This window comes from Zerene cesonia, chromosome 26 (genome assembly GCF_012273895.1).
Source record: "Zerene cesonia ecotype Mississippi chromosome 26, Zerene_cesonia_1.1, whole genome shotgun sequence".
NCBI lineage: Eukaryota > Metazoa > Arthropoda > Insecta > Lepidoptera > Pieridae > Zerene > Zerene cesonia.
Window position 1 is genome coordinate 2,648,140 of NC_052127.1, and position 20,856 is coordinate 2,668,995.

General features: G+C 32.6%; 5 protein-coding genes across 5 annotated transcripts in view; 3 read left to right on the plus strand and 2 right to left on the minus strand.

The window, feature by feature from the left end:
* The first annotated feature begins 1,392 nt into the window (after positions 1-1,392).
* On the plus strand, positions 1,393-6,075 carry LOC119836985 (vesicular inhibitory amino acid transporter). Its single transcript, XM_038362462.1, has 4 exons — positions 1,393-1,921; positions 2,320-2,479; positions 2,866-2,995; positions 3,070-6,075. Exons 1-4 carry the CDS (start codon positions 1,783-1,785, stop codon positions 4,252-4,254), a joined length of 1,614 nt encoding a protein of 537 aa, XP_038218390.1. The 5' UTR covers positions 1,393-1,782; the 3' UTR covers positions 4,255-6,075.
* A 3,196-nt stretch (positions 6,076-9,271) lies between these two features.
* Positions 9,272-12,406, plus strand: LOC119837161. The gene is made up of 7 exons (XM_038362684.1): positions 9,272-9,368; positions 9,678-9,909; positions 10,305-10,494; positions 10,725-10,824; positions 11,120-11,230; positions 11,558-11,682; positions 12,260-12,406. Exons 1-7 carry the CDS (start codon positions 9,272-9,274, stop codon positions 12,404-12,406), a joined length of 1,002 nt encoding a protein of 333 aa, XP_038218612.1.
* A 930-nt stretch (positions 12,407-13,336) lies between these two features.
* LOC119837102 (DNA polymerase interacting tetratricopeptide repeat-containing, protein of 47 kDa) lies at positions 13,337-15,456 on the minus strand. The gene is made up of 3 exons (XM_038362603.1): positions 15,195-15,456; positions 14,500-14,690; positions 13,337-14,275 (listed from the first exon to the last, which is right to left on the minus strand). The coding sequence occupies exons 1-3, from the start codon at positions 15,342-15,344 to the stop codon at positions 13,465-13,467; spliced, it is 1,152 nt and encodes a 383-aa protein (XP_038218531.1). The 5' UTR covers positions 15,345-15,456; the 3' UTR covers positions 13,337-13,464.
* Positions 15,457-16,243: 787 nt separating this feature from the next.
* Positions 16,244-17,157, minus strand: LOC119837059 (NADH dehydrogenase [ubiquinone] 1 beta subcomplex subunit 9-like). Its single transcript, XM_038362549.1, has 3 exons — positions 17,063-17,157; positions 16,567-16,712; positions 16,244-16,422 (listed from the first exon to the last, which is right to left on the minus strand). Exons 1-3 carry the CDS (start codon positions 17,155-17,157, stop codon positions 16,244-16,246), a joined length of 420 nt encoding a protein of 139 aa, XP_038218477.1.
* A 449-nt stretch (positions 17,158-17,606) lies between these two features.
* The window catches only part of LOC119837075 (N6-adenosine-methyltransferase MT-A70-like protein), a 9,318-nt gene continuing 6,068 nt past the window's right edge, over positions 17,607-20,856 (plus strand). The window contains exons 1-5 of the mRNA XM_038362567.1: positions 17,607-17,992; positions 18,099-18,285; positions 19,017-19,141; positions 19,740-19,831; positions 20,019-20,145. Coding sequence (XP_038218495.1) covers positions 17,809-17,992; positions 18,099-18,285; positions 19,017-19,141; positions 19,740-19,831; positions 20,019-20,145 — 715 coding nt within the window. The 5' untranslated portion in view covers positions 17,607-17,808. The remainder of the gene's footprint in view (positions 17,993-18,098; positions 18,286-19,016; positions 19,142-19,739; positions 19,832-20,018; positions 20,146-20,856) is intronic.

The window sequence follows — 20,856 nt, forward strand, 5'->3', positions numbered from 1 at the left end:
AGACTGCGAAATAATAATTGCTTACAAATTAACAGCCAATAAAGCCAATAAAACCCACTAGTTCATGAAAAAGCGCACAAAAACGTTTGCAGATCTCTTTATTTATTCTTCTTTCTTATTATTTCTTTTTTCATTCTCCCGTTTTTTTTATTATTTATTTTTTTTTTATTTTTATGTATTGTTACTATTTGTGTGTTTGTGTGTGTTAAAATAAATTGCTCTTTCTTTCTTTTCTTTTCTTTTTTCTTTTATTCCTTTTTATTTTATTTTACCGTCTAGCTTGCCGCCTTCGAAAATAATTCTACCAAGTCACTATGTACCAAAAATACAAGCTAAATTAAATCACATTCAGAAAACCATCGCCATTACATTTTACAATCTGTACCAAAGACCTACTGTTTTTTATCCCATAATCCTTTTTACTTTTTATTCGAAAGTAGATAACTATCCATTGATCGAATTGTTTGAAATTTTTGTACGATGCAGACTTAATTCGAGTGTGTTGCAATATAAGAGTTTAAAATTATGAAGAATAAAATATCATGAGTCATAAAGACTATTTACAATTTATATATGTACCTACCTGCCACTAGGTAGTAGCTGATGTTTGACGGTTTCTCAATGAGCTAATCTTTAGAATATCTAATGCTAAATTAATGTTGAGGAGCAATTTTTTTTATGCTGTACAGTCAATTTATCGATGAAGGTTTTATAATATCTCTCCCTACGCAATGCAAATGGTAGTCTGGAAGAGATCGCTAGCGATATGACCACCATTTGTACATGTTTTTCTTTTATTGTATGTTCTTTCTGTATTAATAACTAGCTGTTCGCCCCGGCTTCGCCCGTGGTACATATATAGTCTATGTTACTCGTGGATAATGTAGCTTTCGAATAGTGAAAGAATTTTTAAAATCGGTCCAGTAGTTTTTAAGCCTATTCATTACAACCAAACAAACAAAGTTTTCCTCTTTATAATATTAGTGTAGACAATAAAGCATTCATTTGAGATGCATTCGAAAAGATTTGAAATAGGTAGCTAACAGCAGATATACCGTACTTGTTTTAAAATGCGTTTGTTATTTTTTCTTAAGCAGTATTTTTATATAATATTTCCCTAGGAAGCAACGAATTTGAAATCATATTTACTGTGTAATGTAATAAGTATACTCAATTGTACAAAAAAATAAAAAAAATAACAGTTACATTTTATTGCTGGCTATTGTTTATACTAGATTTATATTAACTCTATTTATTGTCGTTCTTAATGAAACACCAGCAATAGCTACTTATCATTCTTACTCCACATTGTCTTACAAAGTTATACGTTTAATATCAGAGCGTGTAATATCTAGCTTGTCGTATCGATCGCGTTACTGCGCACAGCATCCGCGTCGCTCTTGTTACACCTACAGAATCTCACCATCTCAACATTATACTCACAATTACCGCATAAAATGTTACAATAACGTCTCAAAACGTTTAAAATCAAACATAAAATGTAGGCGATTGAAAAGTTCCAATAGAACACCGTGTGCGTATTTCAAATTTGAAAATAGAAGTGCTTATAGAACGTGCCATAATGGCGATTTCAAAAATTCAAAATGTAATGTGAGTGAAAAAAATCTAGTGTAACGAAGTCTTCCATTATTGTTATTAAATTAGATGATAAATTAAATATATTTAAATAAATCGATGTCTTCCTGTTACGTCAATTTTGGATTATATAATTATTGAAAAGTTTACATAACATAGATAATAAAAGAGTAGAAAAACTCCAATATGATGAACGTAGGGCGTTTTAAGTTACCGCCTATCAAAAATGTGCTGGATGTTGCGATGCAGACAGTGAGGCAGCAGGTACCAGACAAACCTGGGACTTCACCGCGCCCACCACAAAATGTCCGATTTGCTAATGCAGGTAAGATAAAAACGATTCCTAAATTTTTTTTCTTATTAACCATTCAAGCAATTAGCATGGAGACAATTTCAATTTCTAAAAAAAAAATGCATATTTTTTTTTATGTCATAGTCGGCAATGGTGCTGGTTGGTTGCCTGATGGTAAGCGCTACCACCGCTTATAGACATTTGGAGAGGTGTAAGGTCGAATGCATACCTTACGCCTCTTCAAATGGATTGCCGACTGCAAAAAGTTTTAAATATGTTTTATTTCGTTTATAAAAAAAGACATATTTTTTTTTATAAACGAAACGATGAGGATGATATTGAAAATCAAATAAATATTTATTATAACGATGTTATTTGTCATTAAATTGTTAAATAACCAAGACATCCATAAAGTCATCCATCTTTGTCAGATATGGGGGAAAGCTGTGAGCTATCTACCATGAATGAAACAACTTCCCCATCGTACCAATCGACGAACCCTACGAACCCATTCCTCAGTGGTCAACTCCAGGCTGAAGATTCCTTCACCAGCTACCAGAACACTTATCCACAGCAAGATGGGGCTCCAAGGTAATTCAGCTTTTGAAACAGTAATTTTGATCGCTAGGTAACATGTATTTGAAAATTATTTGATTTAACTGAATGGAAAAATAATAGTGTATTCTATGTTCTGTTCAAATTATATATATAATTTGAATTGTGGATTTCTATTTCATTTCTACAGTAATATTAAACAGATTAAACTTTTTTTATATGTTTGTAAAGTTTACACTCAAAAACTGCTGGATCGATTTCAAAAATTATTTCACCATTTGAAAGCTACAAGTTCACTGAGTGACATCAGCTATATACCACGGGCGAAGGCGGGACGAACAGCTAGTTTAAAATAATTTCACTGAAGACGGAATTTTATACAGACATAGGAGGAAGTTCAGAAAAAGTAATTGCTTTTTCAGAACTCAAAGCATGCAGAGCGTTGATTTCTATGCATCATCAGAGGAAGGTGGATTCGAAGAAGGCGGTGGTAAACCAGGCGCCAAAATCAATGAATTTCAAGCCGCCTGGAACGTAACCAATGCTATTCAGGTAAATAATTACAATAGAGAGAGTAATATGAAATCATAGCTGAGTGTTTTAATAATAATTTATTATTTCTGTAGGGAATGTTCGTGGTTTCCTTGCCATTTGCTGTACTGCAAGGAGGATATTGGTCCATAGCGGCTATGATCGGCATCGCTCACATCTGCTGTTATACAGGAAAAATACTTGTGGAGTGCCTGTATGAAGACGATCCCGTGTCAGGACAACGTGTCCGCGTTCGCGATTCATACGTCAGTATCGCGAAGGAGTGCTTTGGTAGAAAATATGGTGCCAGAATAGTCAACATTGCTCAGATAATCGAACTCCTCATGACATGTATTCTGTACGTAGTTGTGTGTGGCGACCTTATGATTGGCACTTTCCCTGATGGCTCCATCGACACCAGATCTTGGATGATGCTTACTGGCATATTTCTTTTGCCGTTGGCATTTCTGAAATCTCTAAAAAGTGTAAGCATGCTGTCATTCTGGTGCACAATGAGCCATTTAATAATCAACGCTATTGTCATTGGCTACTGCATTCTTTACATTGGCGAGTGGGGCTGGTCAAAGGTGAAATGGAATCTTGATTTTGAAAATTTCCCCATCAGTTTGGGCGTCATTGTGTTCTCATATACATCGCAAATATTCTTGCCAACACTGGAGGGCAACATGGAGGACAGATCTAAATTCGAATGGATGTTGAATTGGTCCCATATCGCAGCAGCTGCATTCAAATCAATATTTGGATACATATGCTTCTTAACATTCCAAAACGATACTCAGCAAGTTATCACAAACAACCTAAGATCCGCTGGCTTCAAAGGTCTCGTCAATTTCTTCCTCGTAATCAAAGCAGTGCTCAGCTATCCTCTTCCATACTATGCGGCTTGCGATTTGTTAGAACGCGTTCTCTTTAGAGGAAAACCTAAAACACCATTTCCACCAATTTACGCTTTGGATGGTGAGTTGAAGGTTTGGGGTCTCGCTTGGCGACTCGGAGTGATAATGTTTACTATTTTAATGGCAGTGTTCATACCCCATTTCCTCATTCTCATGGGTTTCATCGGGAGCTTCACTGGAACCATGCTGAGTTTCATTTGGCCTGCTTACTTCCATTTGAAGTTGAAGGCCAATCAGCTGGACAGTAGCACCGTTGCATACGATTATTTCATCATGGGTTTGGGAGTGCTATTTGGAATTATTGGCATGTACGATTCTGGTTCGGCTCTAGTCAAAGCTTTTAAAATAGGGCTGCCGTTTTAATTTTTCGTAGTGTTTTAGATCATTGTTGAACTATTTTTAGAATATTGCATATAATTAAATGTCTTATATTTATGATCCTGCAAGTTTTGCGGTATATCTAAAATGTTATGCCAACATTATCTAGTCTGATGTGATTTTGTAACTTAGATCAGGTTAGCTGTTAAGAATTCCAAATACTCATTGTTGCACTTGCATTGAAGTGATATACATATATCCAAAAAGTCTTCCACAAAATTCTTAGTTGTAAGTATATGATATTTATTACAATTATATTAGTATTGTCTGTATGTCTACATATACAACATTATTTTAGAAATTTAAGCGTAATCCATTGTCTTCCAATAAGATATTTGAATCTCTTCAACAACGAAGTCTTCCATAAAAGATATTAAAAAGCTAAATAACTATATATTGAGCTTGAACTACTGATTTAGCTTAAGTGATGTTAGACAATAAATTAACATACACACTGAATATTTACATAAAATAATGGTCTAAGGAAATTAACAAGAATATATCCCCAAACTGACAATTAGGGTTAACCGGCATTTGCCAATGATAATTCCATAATATTTCGTACGTTGTACGAATGTATGCTTGTAACTGAGTGACCCGAGTTAGAATATAACAGTAATTCCAGTAGTCACATGATGACATAAGGCTCTATTGAAATCGCAAATGACAGATTGAAGTATTTTGCTTTACATTTTTAAATTTTATTAAACAAGATTTCACATGTTTAAATTCATCTGGTCTTGCAATAAATATATTATATGGAGTCTTAACAAAACGGAAACCTTTGCTTTCCAGTATTTCAACGGTGGATATGTATTATGTTTAATATCTAAAACCAAATATTGATCCCAAAACTACATAGAGAATAGAGGTAGATATATACTTGAATGTTTTAAAACAATACGCAATGTTTTTTTTTAATTTAATGGCTTGGTTAGGAGACCTTTAAGCCAATACAATTCGCAATCGAGAAACTACTCAGATAATATATCAATAAACAATAGAACATAAAATGTCACTTTTGATAAGTCAGTGGTAAATGCTCGAAATAATTTTGAAATATATATATTTAAATGATATACATTTTTAAAATAATTATTTATACAAAGAAAATGCTTTGTAATTTAAAATATTAATAATTAAGCGTCACGGCTACTCGAAGAAGTATTTTATTTTTAAATATACCATATTATTAGGTTCTGCGTTATGAATATTTATAATTTTTGTTGTGTGTCACGACTATTAAAAGCGATTAACAAAATACCTGAACCTGGACAATAAATAAGCTAAAAATATTTATTTTATTGAAACATTTTAATATACTCTATACCCGTTTAAATGTTGTGTACTAATATCTAATCCTGGTTATTTAAATAAGATAACCATATTATTTAAAACCTTAACTGTTGTTATTGAGAAGCATAATAGAATAGACAATAATATATGCTATGTAGACTAATGAGTGTGGTTGTTTGTCAAATAACTTTTATTATTGTATAAAAACATTTTGAATTTTTGATTTGATTTATAGTTAAATATTTTGAGAGCACAGTTATAGCACAAAATAATATAAATTGCTAATTGGGTGATACATATAACATATTATACCTACTGTTTATAAACAAAACAAGGAATTTTCGCAAAATAAAAGCGTAAGTAACGATTGCTATTTGCTAATAGTCTGTCAATGCAAATTTAGGGCTTCCATTTTCAAATTTGACATTTGTTACTAAGTACAGGCTTATTGTAAATTGTAATTGTTGAGTTTTTGAAAAGTATCCTAATACAATGCAATAATGTTTTCAATTATACCTATCAATTAAGCATGTATTGTGATGATATGCAAATTTAGGTGTGTATTAATGAATATGAAATGTTATTCGAATATGGTTGTTTCATTTTTAATACCATTTTTTCTTTGCGACTAAAGGCCTGCTTTAGTTTTGCTTTCATCTCTTAGAATTTTAAAGTTCTTCCTTCAGTCTATTGAAAAAATATATCTTACTGAAATCAATGTAATTGCAAAAAACTGCTTTGGACATTATTTACGTTAATGTCTAATATTCGGTAAGTCTTAACTAATAATATATACATAGATGAAGTTATTGTTTGTTTGTTTGAAAGCGTTAATCTCAAGATCTACTATAGCGATTTAAAAATATTCTTTCACCGCTGAATATGTACGAAATCTGATTGCTTATAGGCCATTATATATATATATGAAAGTACTTTGTGAGGCTGTATATGTACCACGGGCGAAGCCGGGGCGGACCGTTTGTTAAGTATGAAACATGTAACGTGGAAACATATGATACTGTATAATTGAATCAGTTTGTTGTGGTAGTTGTAGATTTATAATAGTTAACTTTATTAATAAATCAAAACGAATATAACAAACAATAATTGCCAATTATTCTAACAAAATAATATACGCAGTAATTGGCGCGAACGCGTTCTTTTCGGCCGCCATGTTGCAAAAATGTCTGTCTTCATTCGCGCATGCGTGCTGTTCGCACTATGTGTTATTGGACTTCGAATTGCTGTATGTATTAAAAACGGTTTAAGTATTTTGTTTCATGTTTCAAATAGGTTATCAAATATCCTATCTACACCTATATATTCGGCCTTCTTCTAGATAAATACGAGTTTAAAATTTTCTTTGGAAATACCTAATTTTATTTCTTTCTTTCCTTAAAAACTTACGAACACATTCCTTCCTTTAAACCCATTAAATGAAATCATATTTCTCACATTACATATATAACTTTCGATAAAAATTATTCAGTAGCTTACAGATACCACACTCCAGCCTTTCGGCTCGTTTACTCAAAAATAACCTTTTATACAAGCAACATTTCTTCATTGTGCGTCTTATGCATCGCTCTGCAATTAATAGCACCTACTGAATCCACTTTTTTATTTTTTTACTTTAACTAGTATAGTATTATATTATCTGGAGTCTTATATCCATCACTACATAGTATAAAACAAAGTCGCTTTCTCTGTCCCTATGTATGCTTAAATCTTTCAAACTACGCAACAGATTTTGATGGTGTTTTTAATAGATAGAATGATTCAAGAGGAAGGTTTATATGTATAATAACATCTATTAAACTACTCCGAATTAACGCGTGCGAAGCTGCGGGCAAAAGCTAGTTAAACATAAAGCAATTAATTTTCCCAGTACCCATACAACATACGGAACCACCCATGTTGCTTGGAACCAAACGAGAATCTCACGTTAGCTATGATCATAGACGCCTTCGAGATCTATGGCCACGACCCCACAGATAAACTGGATAATCTCTGGTTATACCAGAATGAGATGATGAGAGTCAAGACTGCCGAAGATCAGGTAGAATATATTTCATAAATCTTTATTTGTATACAAGGAGTTTCAATATAAATAATAAGGTAAGTTTTTGTCATGCTTCGAAATGCCACGAAATACACAGCATGCAAATATAGTACAAAAAAAATAATGCTTAGATTTTACGGATTTTATACAATACAAATTAACATATAAAAGTATACATAGAATCATTTTTATACGCGTCCGTAGTCTTCAAATTATTATTAATGTGGTTAACATTTCTATCCTTATCTTTTATGTTGTACTGCTTTCCGCGGCTTTACCTGTGGTTTACGGTGGTAAAAGGAATTCCCATGGAAATAATAATAAAAAATAATTATAATCTTCTAAAAGACCGGGTGCTTTCCTTCTAGAGGTGCCCGAGTATTATGGAGAGATACACATAATAATAAATAACATAAGTTTATTTGAACCAAAAAAGAAATACACTGCAAACATTAAGTTACATGAATTATGTAGGTACATTAGAGTTTTATAGCTTCTTTTTTTAAACAATGATCCCTTTGCTAGGTTTAAACCTGTGTTACAGGGTTCATTCGTCCGTCCATATATCGAGACATACAAATTATTGTTTTGAATGTACTTTATACTATGCAGTGGCAAATGAGATGTTTCACCACTTTAAAAATAGACCTATTTCATACTCTATTTACATATACAAAAATCATAAAAACGTTCATCATCGCAACGCGACGTAAAAAAAACAAAATTGCAGAGATAATATCGAAAGATTGATATATGAGAGTTTGATTGCTATGAAATTTGATTGTATATTCGTCCCGTAATGCATCACTAGTAAATAAACGAATAATGGTACACACTTTAGGCATAAATGTACAAAGAAAGAATAAAGGAAAAAAAAATGTGATAAGAGTCAATACAGCTGCACAACTATTAGATATAGATAACTAATATTTCAGGGGTCCGGGACTTGAAATTTAACGTAAATTTTATACAAATTTCAGTACCTAATAAACGAGCGTGTTCATATAGCTACTGATCACCTGGGGAGATTTATAAAACTCCACATACAGGAGCTGAAGGTAATACAAATACAGATAAATCTCTTTCTTGCATTTATTCTTTTACGTTTCGATTTTACATGAAAAACGTTAATTGTATACATATGCTTAATAAATTAATTGTGAAAAGCCTTAATTCAGCTTTTCACACTTTTTTCATGCCATAAGCTGGAGCTAGTGGTTTGCCTAATGGTAAGCGATCACGACCGCCCATGAACATTCGCAGAGGAAGTGCCTCTGCGAATGCCGCTGCCCGCTTTTAAAGTAAAAGGGATATGAAAAGGTTTGACGACTGGAAAGAAGAAATGGATTGGGAAAGGTGAGGAAAAGGAAACGAACCTCCGACTCCCCCACTCACTGGACCAAACATTGTAGCGCCGTATTTTATGGGTGTTTAGAACTTCGCCGGTGCCACCTTGCCCAATTCGAGCCGAAGAAACTACGTGTACTTATTATTTACTTCAATATGACCCGCATAATTCCAAAGTGTTTTCGCTCTGCATTCTGTAAATCTGACTTTAATTATATATAAAAAAAGACCATTTCGGCTTAAATGAACAGTTTAACTCAGGTTCTATTAATCACATTGGATGATGTGTTAGACAACATGATGACGATGTATGAAAACCATAACTCGATAGCAGCAGAAAGGAAGGCCACGTATACCGGAGGACCAGTTCCCACGGAGTTCTATTTGAGCCAAGGTAGTGTAATTTATGGATGCTTTGAATGTGCGAACTATATTTATGCGTTGCTGTATGCGTTTAGTGTTCTATTAGCCATATGAACTATTAAATTTCTTTACTCATAACATGAGTCTTTTCTAACAAAATATTTGCATTAATTTATCAATCTGCTCAGTTATCATTTGTTTATTAGGAAAGCTGCTTTGATATTTGTTAACATTATTAATAATGAATGAATGAAGATGATTCTATAAATCCGTTGAAGGTACAAAATTTTTGAATTATAAATTGCTTATAGATTGTCATTACCAATTTAATTTGTTCCAGAGTATTATTGTGGTAAAAACGTCTACATATTCTCGTCTGAACTGTACAGCGATATATACAACGTAGGTAAAGGAATAGCTCCCTATTGCAAGGATAGGTCATTCGTATTCCTAGGCTTCTTACACTACCATGATGAGCAAAAGTACTACCTCTTAGATGACCCTAGCATATCATTTCCAACAGACAACTATATGCATGGATTGGAGTGTCATGTGGGTGTTTGCATTTTTAGGTAAGAAAAGTTTTGATTAAAAAAAGAATTCAAGACATTACAAGGCATCTGAAAATTTAACAATCTAGACATATAACTTAATGGTGACTGACTGACATAGTGATCTGACATCAACGCACAGCCCAAACCGCTGGACGGATCGGGCTGAAATTTGGCATGCAGATAGATGTTATGACGTAAAATCCTCTTATATATGGGTTCTGTTAAAATCTACCCCAAGGGGATAAAATAGGGGATGAAAGTTGTATGAAAATTTATTAAGACCGCGCGGGCGAAGACACAGACAACAGCTAGTATACTACATAACTTAACTAAATACAAAGTATATATTACAATTACATTTTAACATATAACCAGCAAAATATAACTTCAGTAACAATTCAGAAACTTTTTAGGTTTCCTTTCAAAAAGATATTGCAGCGCGAAAGGGACGTGTCTACTCTACCGAAGGCAATCGTGAAATGCGGCCTCGTTATGTACAAACTACCGCCACTTTCAGCCGCAGCTTGTATCATAGCTTCCGGTTCCTTTATTTTGGACTTCAACATTCAGGGTCTGCGATATAGGCACTATGATTATTTATTGGTGAGCATCTATTAGTAGTGTGATATTTTTCCCCTTGTATTTATTCTTAACAGTTTGTCAACACTTTATTAATTACCCAACTACAAAGCAGTTAATTCAGTTTTTCTATGAGCTGATTTCATTCTGAATAGCGTATTATTAAAAGAATAACAAACAAAGCTTAGGTAATCATTGCAAAAAATTAATAGTGACAATAAATGGACATTTAATCCATTCGTTATATTTATCAGACAATACCAAACGGTAACACATATTACACGAAAGAAGCCAACACTCCACTGGTGTGTGACCACCACGTTTGTGAATGGAATTATACCAACCACTATGGGGGTAAGTACAATCAATGGTTTTCAGTAATTTATGTTTAAAACTTATAGCACCATAAAGTTTCAATTGCAAAAAAACTCAGCAACAGATAGGTATAATAAAATGAACAGAGGGCGTTCTTATCACTACCAAGCTCTTCGCCACAGCTTCGCCCGTCTGACAAATGAAGCAATATATTATTTTTTTTAAATAATATTTACCATTTCCAGATTTTAAGTTAGGAAGCACCATCTAAAGTTACCAAAACCTTTATAAAAGATTTAGATTATTGTATGATATACCTAGGACGTTTTTCTAGGTCCATTCCTAATACCTGGAGACCCCGGCACAGGAATCGATCCAGTCCCTCCTTACATTGAACCTACGCCGAAACCCGATGGCTTCGACGAAGAAAATATCACTGTACCATGTAAGCTATTATTAATTGTTTTTTTTTTATTAGTGTTTTAGTAGCAATATAGCGCTATGGAATGCAAAAAATAAATAGAATTGTTATTAATATAATAATAAATATTTTTCACCCTACTTTCATTTTTTAAATATAGAACCGAAGAATAGAATTGCTGAAATTTTCTTAAAAGCACAGACAACAAATTTTTGATTAATATTTTTTTATATTCGTATTAGGTATACTTTGATATATGATTGATTTCAGATTTCAAATTAACCAACTATAAACCTATAAGTTAGTACAGTCTATGCAAAATATCTTAATACATAAATTATTTGTTCTCAGATATTCTAGAAGGATGTTTATTTATGTACCCGCCAAACTACGGGTCAATAGCTGGCAAGAGTTATCTAGACCCTGTGGAGTTGCATGACGACAGATTCACGTGCAATGCTGCAGGGGGAGCCAAGGTGCGAAATTTGAAAGAATTATCAAATAATAATCGTACAATTTGCTTCAAATTGAGTTGAACATAAAAACTTAATCCCTATATCCCTTGGTCACGACATTACGCGTGAACGGCTGGACCGATTTCAAATATTCTTTCACCAATAGAAAGCTGCTATTACACTGTGACATAGGACATAGTCTTTATAAGTACAACGGGTGAAGCCGGGGCGAAAAGCTAGCGGACAATAATTTACGAAAAAACGCTAAATATAATGATAGTGGTATAGTTGAATTTACGATTTCAAAAGCACTATTGCTTTATTGGATACCTACTACTAATATTGTATTGTTGTCGTTTTTTTTTAATTTTCTACGCTCTTCCTACATATATCCGATTTCCATACAGTTCATGTCGTAAGTTCTTAATTCAGAAAATTTATTTAATAAATGCTGCCATCATATTTAAAAAAAATATTCTGCTTATGTTTACTACTCAATTTTATTCTCAAGTATGTTTCAGAACTAATACTTACTTACTTTAAGCGTAAAAATAAATTTTCAACAACTTTATAAAAAGCACATTATGTTTATATTTAGGGTCTATACTGGTATCCCCAATGGATGGGAGCGATGCCGCACCACCCATACTCGCCGATGGTGGACGATAAAGGCGCCTTCGAATCCCCTGGTCCCTTCTACCCGCACCAGAATTACGATATGGAAGACGGTGATACGGATAGTTGAGAATAAATTATCAATTTAAATGAGTTTTTAATAACCTAACCTTCCTACTACAGTGGAATCTCTATAACTCGAATGTCAGGGGAAAGTCAAAAAAAGTTCGAGTTAACGAGTGTTCGACTTAACAAGAACTTTGCGATACATATGACTTAACTGCTGAAATTTCGACTTACAGAGGCGCGATTTCTGAGTGTATTTTTCGATTTGTAGAGTCGAATTTGAATGTATTCATTCATTGCACGTCTACAAGACAAAAACAGTAGATAAGGAGCCTCGAACCCGAACATTCATTTTGGATTTTATTGCTATTATTGCGGGGATTTCCAAGTAAGACGTCATTATATTTTACTAACTACGACTTACGGAGTCTCCTTTTTGAAATTCGAGTTATAGAGTATAAATATGTATTATCAATACTTCGTAGGGAAATAACATTTTGTTCGAGTTACAAAGTCTAAATAATTCGAGATACCGCGTATTTAGGGGTCCAGCGGAAGGGAATGGCAATTTTTTTCGACTTACTGAGGATTTCGACTTAACGAGTTTCGAGTTATAGAGATTCCACTGTAATATTATAAATGCGAAAGTTTCTAAGATGAATGTGTGTTTGTTAATCTTTCACGCAAAAACTACTGAACGGCTTGCAATGAAATTTGGTACGTAGTCAGCTGGACATCTGGAATAACATATAGGCAACTTTTTATCCCGATATTCCTACGGGATACGGACTTACGCGGGTGACCCAGGGGGCGCAGCTAGTAATACTATACTTAAAAAGTTCTACATGAAATTTCTTTAGATACATAGTATAGAAAAAGTTTTATTAATTGTTTTTTTTTAAACAATAAATTAATAGCATTATACCACTAGAAATTGTAAAAATATACAAATCAAACAATTAAAAACAATTCATAAAAATATTTATTGATATTTATGATTTCTTTCTTAAATCATATAAAACTTCACAGTAATTGATAATGGAAAACCTGATTTATGGTCTTGAATATCTTTGTAACATCATTGTGTTTCTTTGTAACAAATTTATAAGTCGTAGGTTATCATTAAATATAACTTTCTAAAAATCTTCTCTCAACGACACTTCCCCGAGGTAAAACGAAAAATGCCGGCGTTCCAGCTTTTAACTGGTAATATTTCAATACTAACAGATCTCCAAGGTTCTTTGCTGCATCAACTACATGAGGCATCTTATCATAGCCCTCGTAGTAAACATTAATTTTGCTAAGTTTATATTTATTATCTTCATCCCATGGAGCTGGGAATAGCTGTTCGAGCTGGTTTGCCAACGGCACATTTTCCGGACACCCTTTGATGAAATCAGTCATCTGATATTCAGGGTATAATAACAATACTGGCCATTTTAGAATACCATCTTCTATATGAACGATAGCATCATGAGCTCCAGGTAAAGTAGGCTCCAATTTAGACAGATCAATATCATCTTCGTCTTCACAATTTGATAATTTAATACCTCGTTCGATAATCGCTTTGACTATAGCGTCTTTTTGTTCTTTGTTCTTCTTGATTGTCCTCTCCTTTTTCCTTTCATCACGTTCCTTTAGCATTTTCCTCTTTTTAGCCGTATTCAAAAGGTTTAAGACGTCTTTATCTGATGTTTTTTCTAATAATTTCTCACAATGCTCAATACATTTATCATACATGGCTATTTCCATGGCGGATTTAGCAGCCCTCAATCTCGCTTTGTCATGATTACTGTTGTATGTTAGGGCTTTTTCACTATCAAATAAAGCAGATCTGTAGTTTTTTAAATGCCAATGTGAAGCAGCTCTATTGTTATACAGACTTGCATTTATTTCTGCATCATCACTTTTGACTTTTATACCTTCTGTGTATCTGAGAACAAAATATACATATTGTGGCCTCATGTACTAACCAAATATAACAAATTATAAATAGATATGCAGCAGTTTCAATAAATGGCTAGTTGGTTTGGTTTCTAGGTGTTTCAATATAAAAATTTGTAATTCCAATATATATGTATATATAAATAGGTTCCCTACCTCTAGTGCAGATCTAATTAAAAGGTTACCTGAGAAAATATGAGCTGAAACACTTACCCTAATATCGCCAGCCTGTAGTTTTTGTGTTTAAAATTAAAATTGCCATCTTCCTTATAATTAGTGGCCAGCTCCAAAGGTGTATTTTCATCAGGATCATATTTAAGCTTAGCCAGACCTTCAGCTAATGGTGACAATTCATCACCACTTGGCGCTGTTTTCATAAAGAAGGGATGTTTGTCCATCTCCTCCTATAAATATGTTTTTTTATGTCAGATCAGGCAACTCAGCTGGTGGTTTGCCTAATGAGAACTGAACATCACCGCCCATGAACATTTGCAAGGATAGTGCCCCTGCAAATGCTTTCTTCGCTTTTTAGGGGGTATGGAACTGTGTGGGAAGGGTGAAGAAAGGAAATAAGCCCTTGCTCTCTCACCCATCGTACGAAACACTTGCTGTGGGTAGTGTGCCCCCCCACTTCTGTGGAGATACATTTCCAGTGTGAGCTTGACACTCGCATATGTTAATTCAAAAAATAAAAAGCAAAAATACTAACAAATACATTAAGAAATATGTAACAATTAAGATTCATAAAACAATTTCCATAATAGTTTCATGAGTAACGAACTACATAGATTTAGATGATTCCTATGTAATAAAGGCTAATTTTTATGTTTTATCCGTTTTTATAGTAAACGCAGACAGGGCGAGGTCAAGCGACTAGTGAAATATTTATTTTCTTATTTATGCATTACCTCCCAGCGATCCTCTGGCCATCCTTCTGTGTATCTTTTCTTTTCTAAACTATCAATAAATTCGTCCAACTCCCGGTCTAATTTCTGACATAATGCCACTCTCTCCTCCTCAGTCATGGGTTTCTTGGTAGCAGTATCTTGATCAGCCATTATAATTTTACATAAAACTTCTCAACAATTAATAAATAAATAACCAATATATTTACATCGATCTAGGTATATTGCGGCAGCATGTTTTTAAATCTGATTTCTGACAATTGTGTGCCACCTTTGACAGTCGAGAACTGTCAAGAACAGTTGCTACAAAAAAAGTCTCGTAAATGCGACGCTATTGGGGCTTAGATCATGTGTCTAAATGTGGGGCCTAATATAATTTTAGTCGTATTGAGAAAAATAGGTATGAAATGGATTATAGAAAATATCGCTCCATTGTTTGGGGTGTGTGTGGATCTTTATTATAGCAAGAGTGTAGAAAAGATAGGGAACGATAATGTTATCTCTCTATACAATATTCTATGAGATATTTAGCACTTTTATTTATAATTTCAATGCAACCCTTTACTTCATTTGAGTCCATACATTTCCTATTGGGTTACACACAGTCACAGTCAACAGTTATTCATTATAATAATTTATCCTGAAATTTATAACTTACAAACTAATTATATCAGCATAAAACTAAAGTTCAAAGTCTTATCTATGCATATATCTACTAATGACAATTACGTAAGAATCCCGAACCATAAGAAGTCAAATTAATTGTAAATAAATAAATTATTTTTAATCACTCGCTGACCGACCATCAAAAGATTAATGTACAGTAATAGCTGCTTTATCATAATATGTAGTTGTAGATGTATTAGATATTAGACTCCAAATTTGGAATTGAAAATACATAGTATTCAATGAATAAATTTTATTTAACAAATAAAGTAGTACTTTATTTACTAGCACTTTACTGCTAACAAAGACGACACAAAATATGAACTGAATAGTTTCTTTATATAAAATATTAAAATTAAATAATAATTTTATCGCTGTTTATTTAACTAATATAAAGTACCATCGTTCCATTTTTTTATATATTCAGTCTTTCTGCACTCCCTTCTAGCAAAATAATCTGGATACTGTGCTTTTTCTAGTGGATGCCAATAATCCAAAATCCAATCTGGAGGTGTAACAACACGCTTATATGCAACACCACCGGCGAGCCCAATAGACCTAGGAACTAAAATAAAAAAAACATTGAAACTAAACTTTCCGAAAATATAATATAACGGAGTTACCTAAAATATTATTAAATAGCAAATTCCACACAATAAATAAAAATTATTTAAAGTATAAATTATATAATATCTGTGATAGCACTAACATTTTTGTGGTGGAAAAGGATATTTCTTTGCAAACACTTCATTCTCTCCAACTCGCAGCAGAAGTCGTTGTTCTTTTGGATCAGTGACGCATTTATTATCGTCAAATTGTTTTCGTAGCAAAACTTGATGATATCGAATTATGAATCTGAAAACGTGTTTTTTGGATTTATTTATAAAAAACAAGTTTGTTAGTTTCCGCTTTCAGTTAAACTTATAATCATTATGCAATTAAAAAAATTTATTTATGACGGTAGTTATAAATGAAATACAAGCATATGGTATACCTAAAAAATAATAATTGCATAAGAATATTTTTTTGTAGAAACAGGACACCGACGTCATTTCTACTACTCTAGATTCTAAAATAGGACAGCAATTTTCTACCAAACATCCAAAGAATCACACAGAGCGATATCCAATACATAAATACAAATATACCATCGTTTTGTGTGAACTTGTGATCGCGTCATGTGAACTAAAAATTAAATTGATTACCTTGCAACATAATAAGATTCAATAAGCCTGCAAGCAGTCTTATAAAGGGTGCAAACTTTTTGTGAATGAGTTCTTAACTCAGGAGCAAAATACATTTTAACGGTAAGAGTCAGACTTTTAAATGATGTATCGATTTTTATGAAATATTCGAATGAAAAGGTATAAGATACTTAGGGCCCTGTGACATTAATGAAGTTTTTTATTATTTAAAACGTCTATTAGGCCAGGTTAAAATTAAAAACAAAATCTATGAATATTGTTCGAAATATAATAATGTTTAAAATTGATTAAGAACACGCAGCAATTGTGCTTTTAATATATTGCGGGGTTTTGAATGAAAAAAATAATATTTGGTGTAATAAAAATATGGAACCATTATTTTTATACATAGTCCAAGGAGACAAAATTACTAAAACTATCTATAATTTTCTGAAATAACCTTGCATCCGTAACACGTTTCGAACTATGGATGTTTTTTTTTTAAGTGAAGAAACCAGCAATGTCATTTTCAAATTTCTTGTCAATTTGGTTGTATATGTCAAATAGACTATGTCCATGACTATGTCAATGCGTTATTATGTTTACAGAATACAAAACTTGTGCTTTTATAACTTTTAAAGTAAATATTGTTTTTATCTAGATCCTCCATTAGTAAATTCAATCTATTTTGAATTAAACCATCTAATTAAAAATGTTATGATTTATGCATTAAAATAATATAAACAACGCGAACGAAAACAATAATCATGTCGGACGCTTGGGAAGAAATTCAAGCGGTGAAAAGTAAACGAAATAGTCTGAGAGAAAAACTGGAAAAACGTAAGAAAGAACGGCAAAGTATCCTAGGTACAACGTTAATAACTGACAAAAGCGAAGGATCGCCTAGTAACAAAGAAAAGAGTGTCTCAAGCCCGGCATCAAAATCGGAAGGTAATAATCACTTAATATAAAATAATAATACTTCTGATTGTATCCTAACTAAGATCATATCACCACATTATAACAAGAAAATTTAACATCTTCATGACACTTCCAGCTTCACACGAGAAGCCCAAACTCCCGATTCCCCCTGCATCTTTAGAAGTGCAGCTCTTGCAAGTGCTATCAGATATGCAGTTGCAGTTGCCAGCTACAGCGAGTGCATTGCTCCCCGGTCTCGGAGATGTAGACACTGGTATTGTTGCTAGTTTGTTGCAGAAATTTGCCACACAAAAGTTAATTACGTAAGTGGAACACATTTAGAAGTAATGATGCTGTTTTAATAGTAGATATTAAACAGTTTTCATAAATTGTACTTGAATTTTAATTGAGGAATATATAAATTTAGGTATCTGTTATGACAAATAAAGACTGTCTACACATATTTATTATAGGCATAGTTAAAGGAAAAAATAGATATGTCTTAATTTTCCCCACATCATTGCCATTTATGTAGGATTTCTGGAATTTAAAACTCCCATTTTATTATCAGTTCAGTGGTTTAGATGTGAAGAAGGGACAGACAGACAGACAAAGTTGCTCACTGATTTATAATGTAGTAGAGATATGCAAGTTTACTAAAATTATTTTATTATAGTTTTAAACGAACCTGCAATTGCATAATTGTTTTGTTCAATCACCCCATAATTGATGTGTTTTGTATGTATGACTCAAGGGCACAGAAATTTATAATAATCAACATTATCAGGTAGACCATTTCATTTCTGAGTTTTAAAGGAAGTGAAATCATGCCCTATGGATATTTTTAATTCATACCAGTATTCCAACTGATGATATATATCAGGAAGCTGGATGTATAAATTGTTACTACTTTCAAAAAATTCTATTGTAAATCTTTAAATACCTATAAACAACTTGAATTACAACTGATATTTGTAATTCATTAGTTAAATTGCTCAAAAACTTTTTTTCATTGTTAATAACACTTATATCTGCTCCTTTAACTCTTTCATAGAATAAAAGAAAGAACAGAGAGCACCACAGATGCAAGTATAGAAGTAGTCAGTGCTGAGTCGGTTAGACTTGCTGCCGTGTTGGCAGCTTTAATGGAAGAACAGAATAACACTAATAAAAGGAAAGGTGAGTTAAACAGATTTTTAAATTATAAACACTAACATTTAGTTACCTATGTACTTACTATAGATATGATAATTAATATTTTTCCTACATATATTAAAATTAATTTCAGTTTTAGCCTAGTGGCTATGTCATCAATGAGTATCTTATACTAATAATTATTTAGTTACATTTTGCCTGTGATCAATGTTGTGTATATAACTGACAATATGATAAAGCCATATTAAAAATGTAATTTTGCATAAATTCCAAATACCATAGTAGTTTCTTGTGTTTGATTTTATGCGAGTATTATACAGTTAGAAATTAAAGACTTTTAAACGGATTTTAAACGCGAATAAATGGCGTTTAAAATCCGTTTAAAAGTCTTTAATTTTGGAAATTTAAATACAATTTATAAATATCTACAACTTAGAAGTATTAAACCTTTATTTTTTCTTTACATAATGTTTGTACTAGTGACTTGACACATAATTGTACTGGATTTAGATTAGAAATGGACAGGTAGCTCCTATAGGAAAGCATGCATCTTAGACCAAGTCTAAGTGATATAAGCAGGCAGGATGTACAGAAAAACTAATATGTTGGTTATTCCTCGCAGGTGATGGGACTACAGAAGAAAGACCCAAGATTAAAGTTTCCAAATCGAATACAGATGAGAAGAGAGCTGGTAAAGGGGACACTGATATAATGGTGAATGCAACTTATTCTTCTTTTGCTTTGAGCCTCACATATTGTCCACTCACCGCTAGTTAAATAAAATCTGTAGAACTAATTGTAACAAAGGTTGCATTTTACTTATTATGATATATCATGCCAAGATATTATATTATATTATTTATCTGAAACTAAAAGGATTTTAATTTAACAAACTGTTCAGTCACTCTTAGCCATGCCATCAAGTAGAGAGAAAGCTGTGAAAAGAGTTGGAGAAGAGATAATGGATCTATTAAGCAAACCTACTGCTAAGGAGAAGTCTCTAGCTGATAAGTTTAAAAGCCAAGGAGGTATTTTTCTTGTTTTTATTAATAAAATTATATATTTTAAAATATACATGAAAATTAAGATTTTTGTGTTTGCATGTTGCTCTATGAATACAAAATTACTGAACTAATTTGGATGAAATTGTTTTTGTAAATAAATAATATCTACAATCATTTGATATATTTACTTTTATAGTTATATTTATCTGGGTACAGAGCAACTCATACATTTCTTTCTTGCATTATGAGCGTAGTCTTTAAATGCTATGCTCATAATGCTCATTATGATTGTGTACGTTTATATCTTACTTTCATTTGATAACTTATTCATTTTAAGATTCATGAAAATGCCCAGTCCCTTTTGTCTGTATCTTTTATAGTGCATAGTGAATGTTTATAACAAAGTAATTTACAAAAAATTTACATGTATATAAAATAAAAAATATGAGCCGTCACGGGACGCCTGGCAGATGTGAAACATCGACATTATTTTATAAAACTAATATGCAAAGAATAGACTGTGATAGGAACTAAATACATATGTCATAATGATAAAATAAAATATTACACCGTACACACTACTGCATATAGACTGTATATATTATACACTATCATTTAGCGTGGCGACGCGTCGCCACGGCACGCGTCGCCACGCCAGAAATCTGTTTTACGTGCGGCTACAGATGTTTCACATCAATAATTGTTTCTAGGTGCGCAAGTAATGGAGTTCTGTCC

Bases quoted from the DNA above. Each gene is read 5' to 3' on its own strand.
- LOC119836985 (XM_038362462.1), top strand. From the start codon at position 1,783: ATGATGAACGTAGGGCGTTTTAAGTTACCGCCTATCAAAAATGTGCTG. The intron at 2,480-2,865 runs GTAATTCAGCTT...TTGCTTTTTCAG, and splicing joins CAGCAAGATGGGGCTCCAAG to AACTCAAAGCATGCAGAGCG. The intron at 2,996-3,069 runs GTAAATAATTAC...TTATTTCTGTAG, and splicing joins ACGTAACCAATGCTATTCAG to GGAATGTTCGTGGTTTCCTT.
- LOC119837161 (XM_038362684.1), top strand. From the start codon at position 9,272: ATGATGACGATGTATGAAAACCATAACTCGATAGCAGCAGAAAGGAAG. The intron at 10,495-10,724 runs GTGAGCATCTAT...TATATTTATCAG, and splicing joins GGCACTATGATTATTTATTG to ACAATACCAAACGGTAACAC. The intron at 11,683-12,259 runs GTGCGAAATTTG...GTTTATATTTAG, and splicing joins ATGCTGCAGGGGGAGCCAAG to GGTCTATACTGGTATCCCCA.
- LOC119837102 (XM_038362603.1), bottom strand. From the start codon at position 15,344: ATGGCTGATCAAGATACTGCTACCAAGAAACCCATGACTGAGGAGGAG. The intron at 14,691-15,194 runs GTAATGCATAAA...ACATATTTATAG, and splicing joins GGCCAGAGGATCGCTGGGAG to GAGGAGATGGACAAACATCC. The intron at 14,276-14,499 runs GTAAGTGTTTCA...TTTTGTTCTCAG, and splicing joins TACAGGCTGGCGATATTAGG to ATACACAGAAGGTATAAAAG.
- LOC119837059 (XM_038362549.1), bottom strand. From the start codon at position 17,157: ATGTATTTTGCTCCTGAGTTAAGAACTCATTCACAAAAAGTTTGCACC. The intron at 16,713-17,062 runs GTAATCAATTTA...ACACGTTTTCAG, and splicing joins GAATCTTATTATGTTGCAAG to ATTCATAATTCGATATCATC. The intron at 16,423-16,566 runs GTTAGTGCTATC...TTTTTATTTTAG, and splicing joins TCCTTTTCCACCACAAAAAT to TTCCTAGGTCTATTGGGCTC.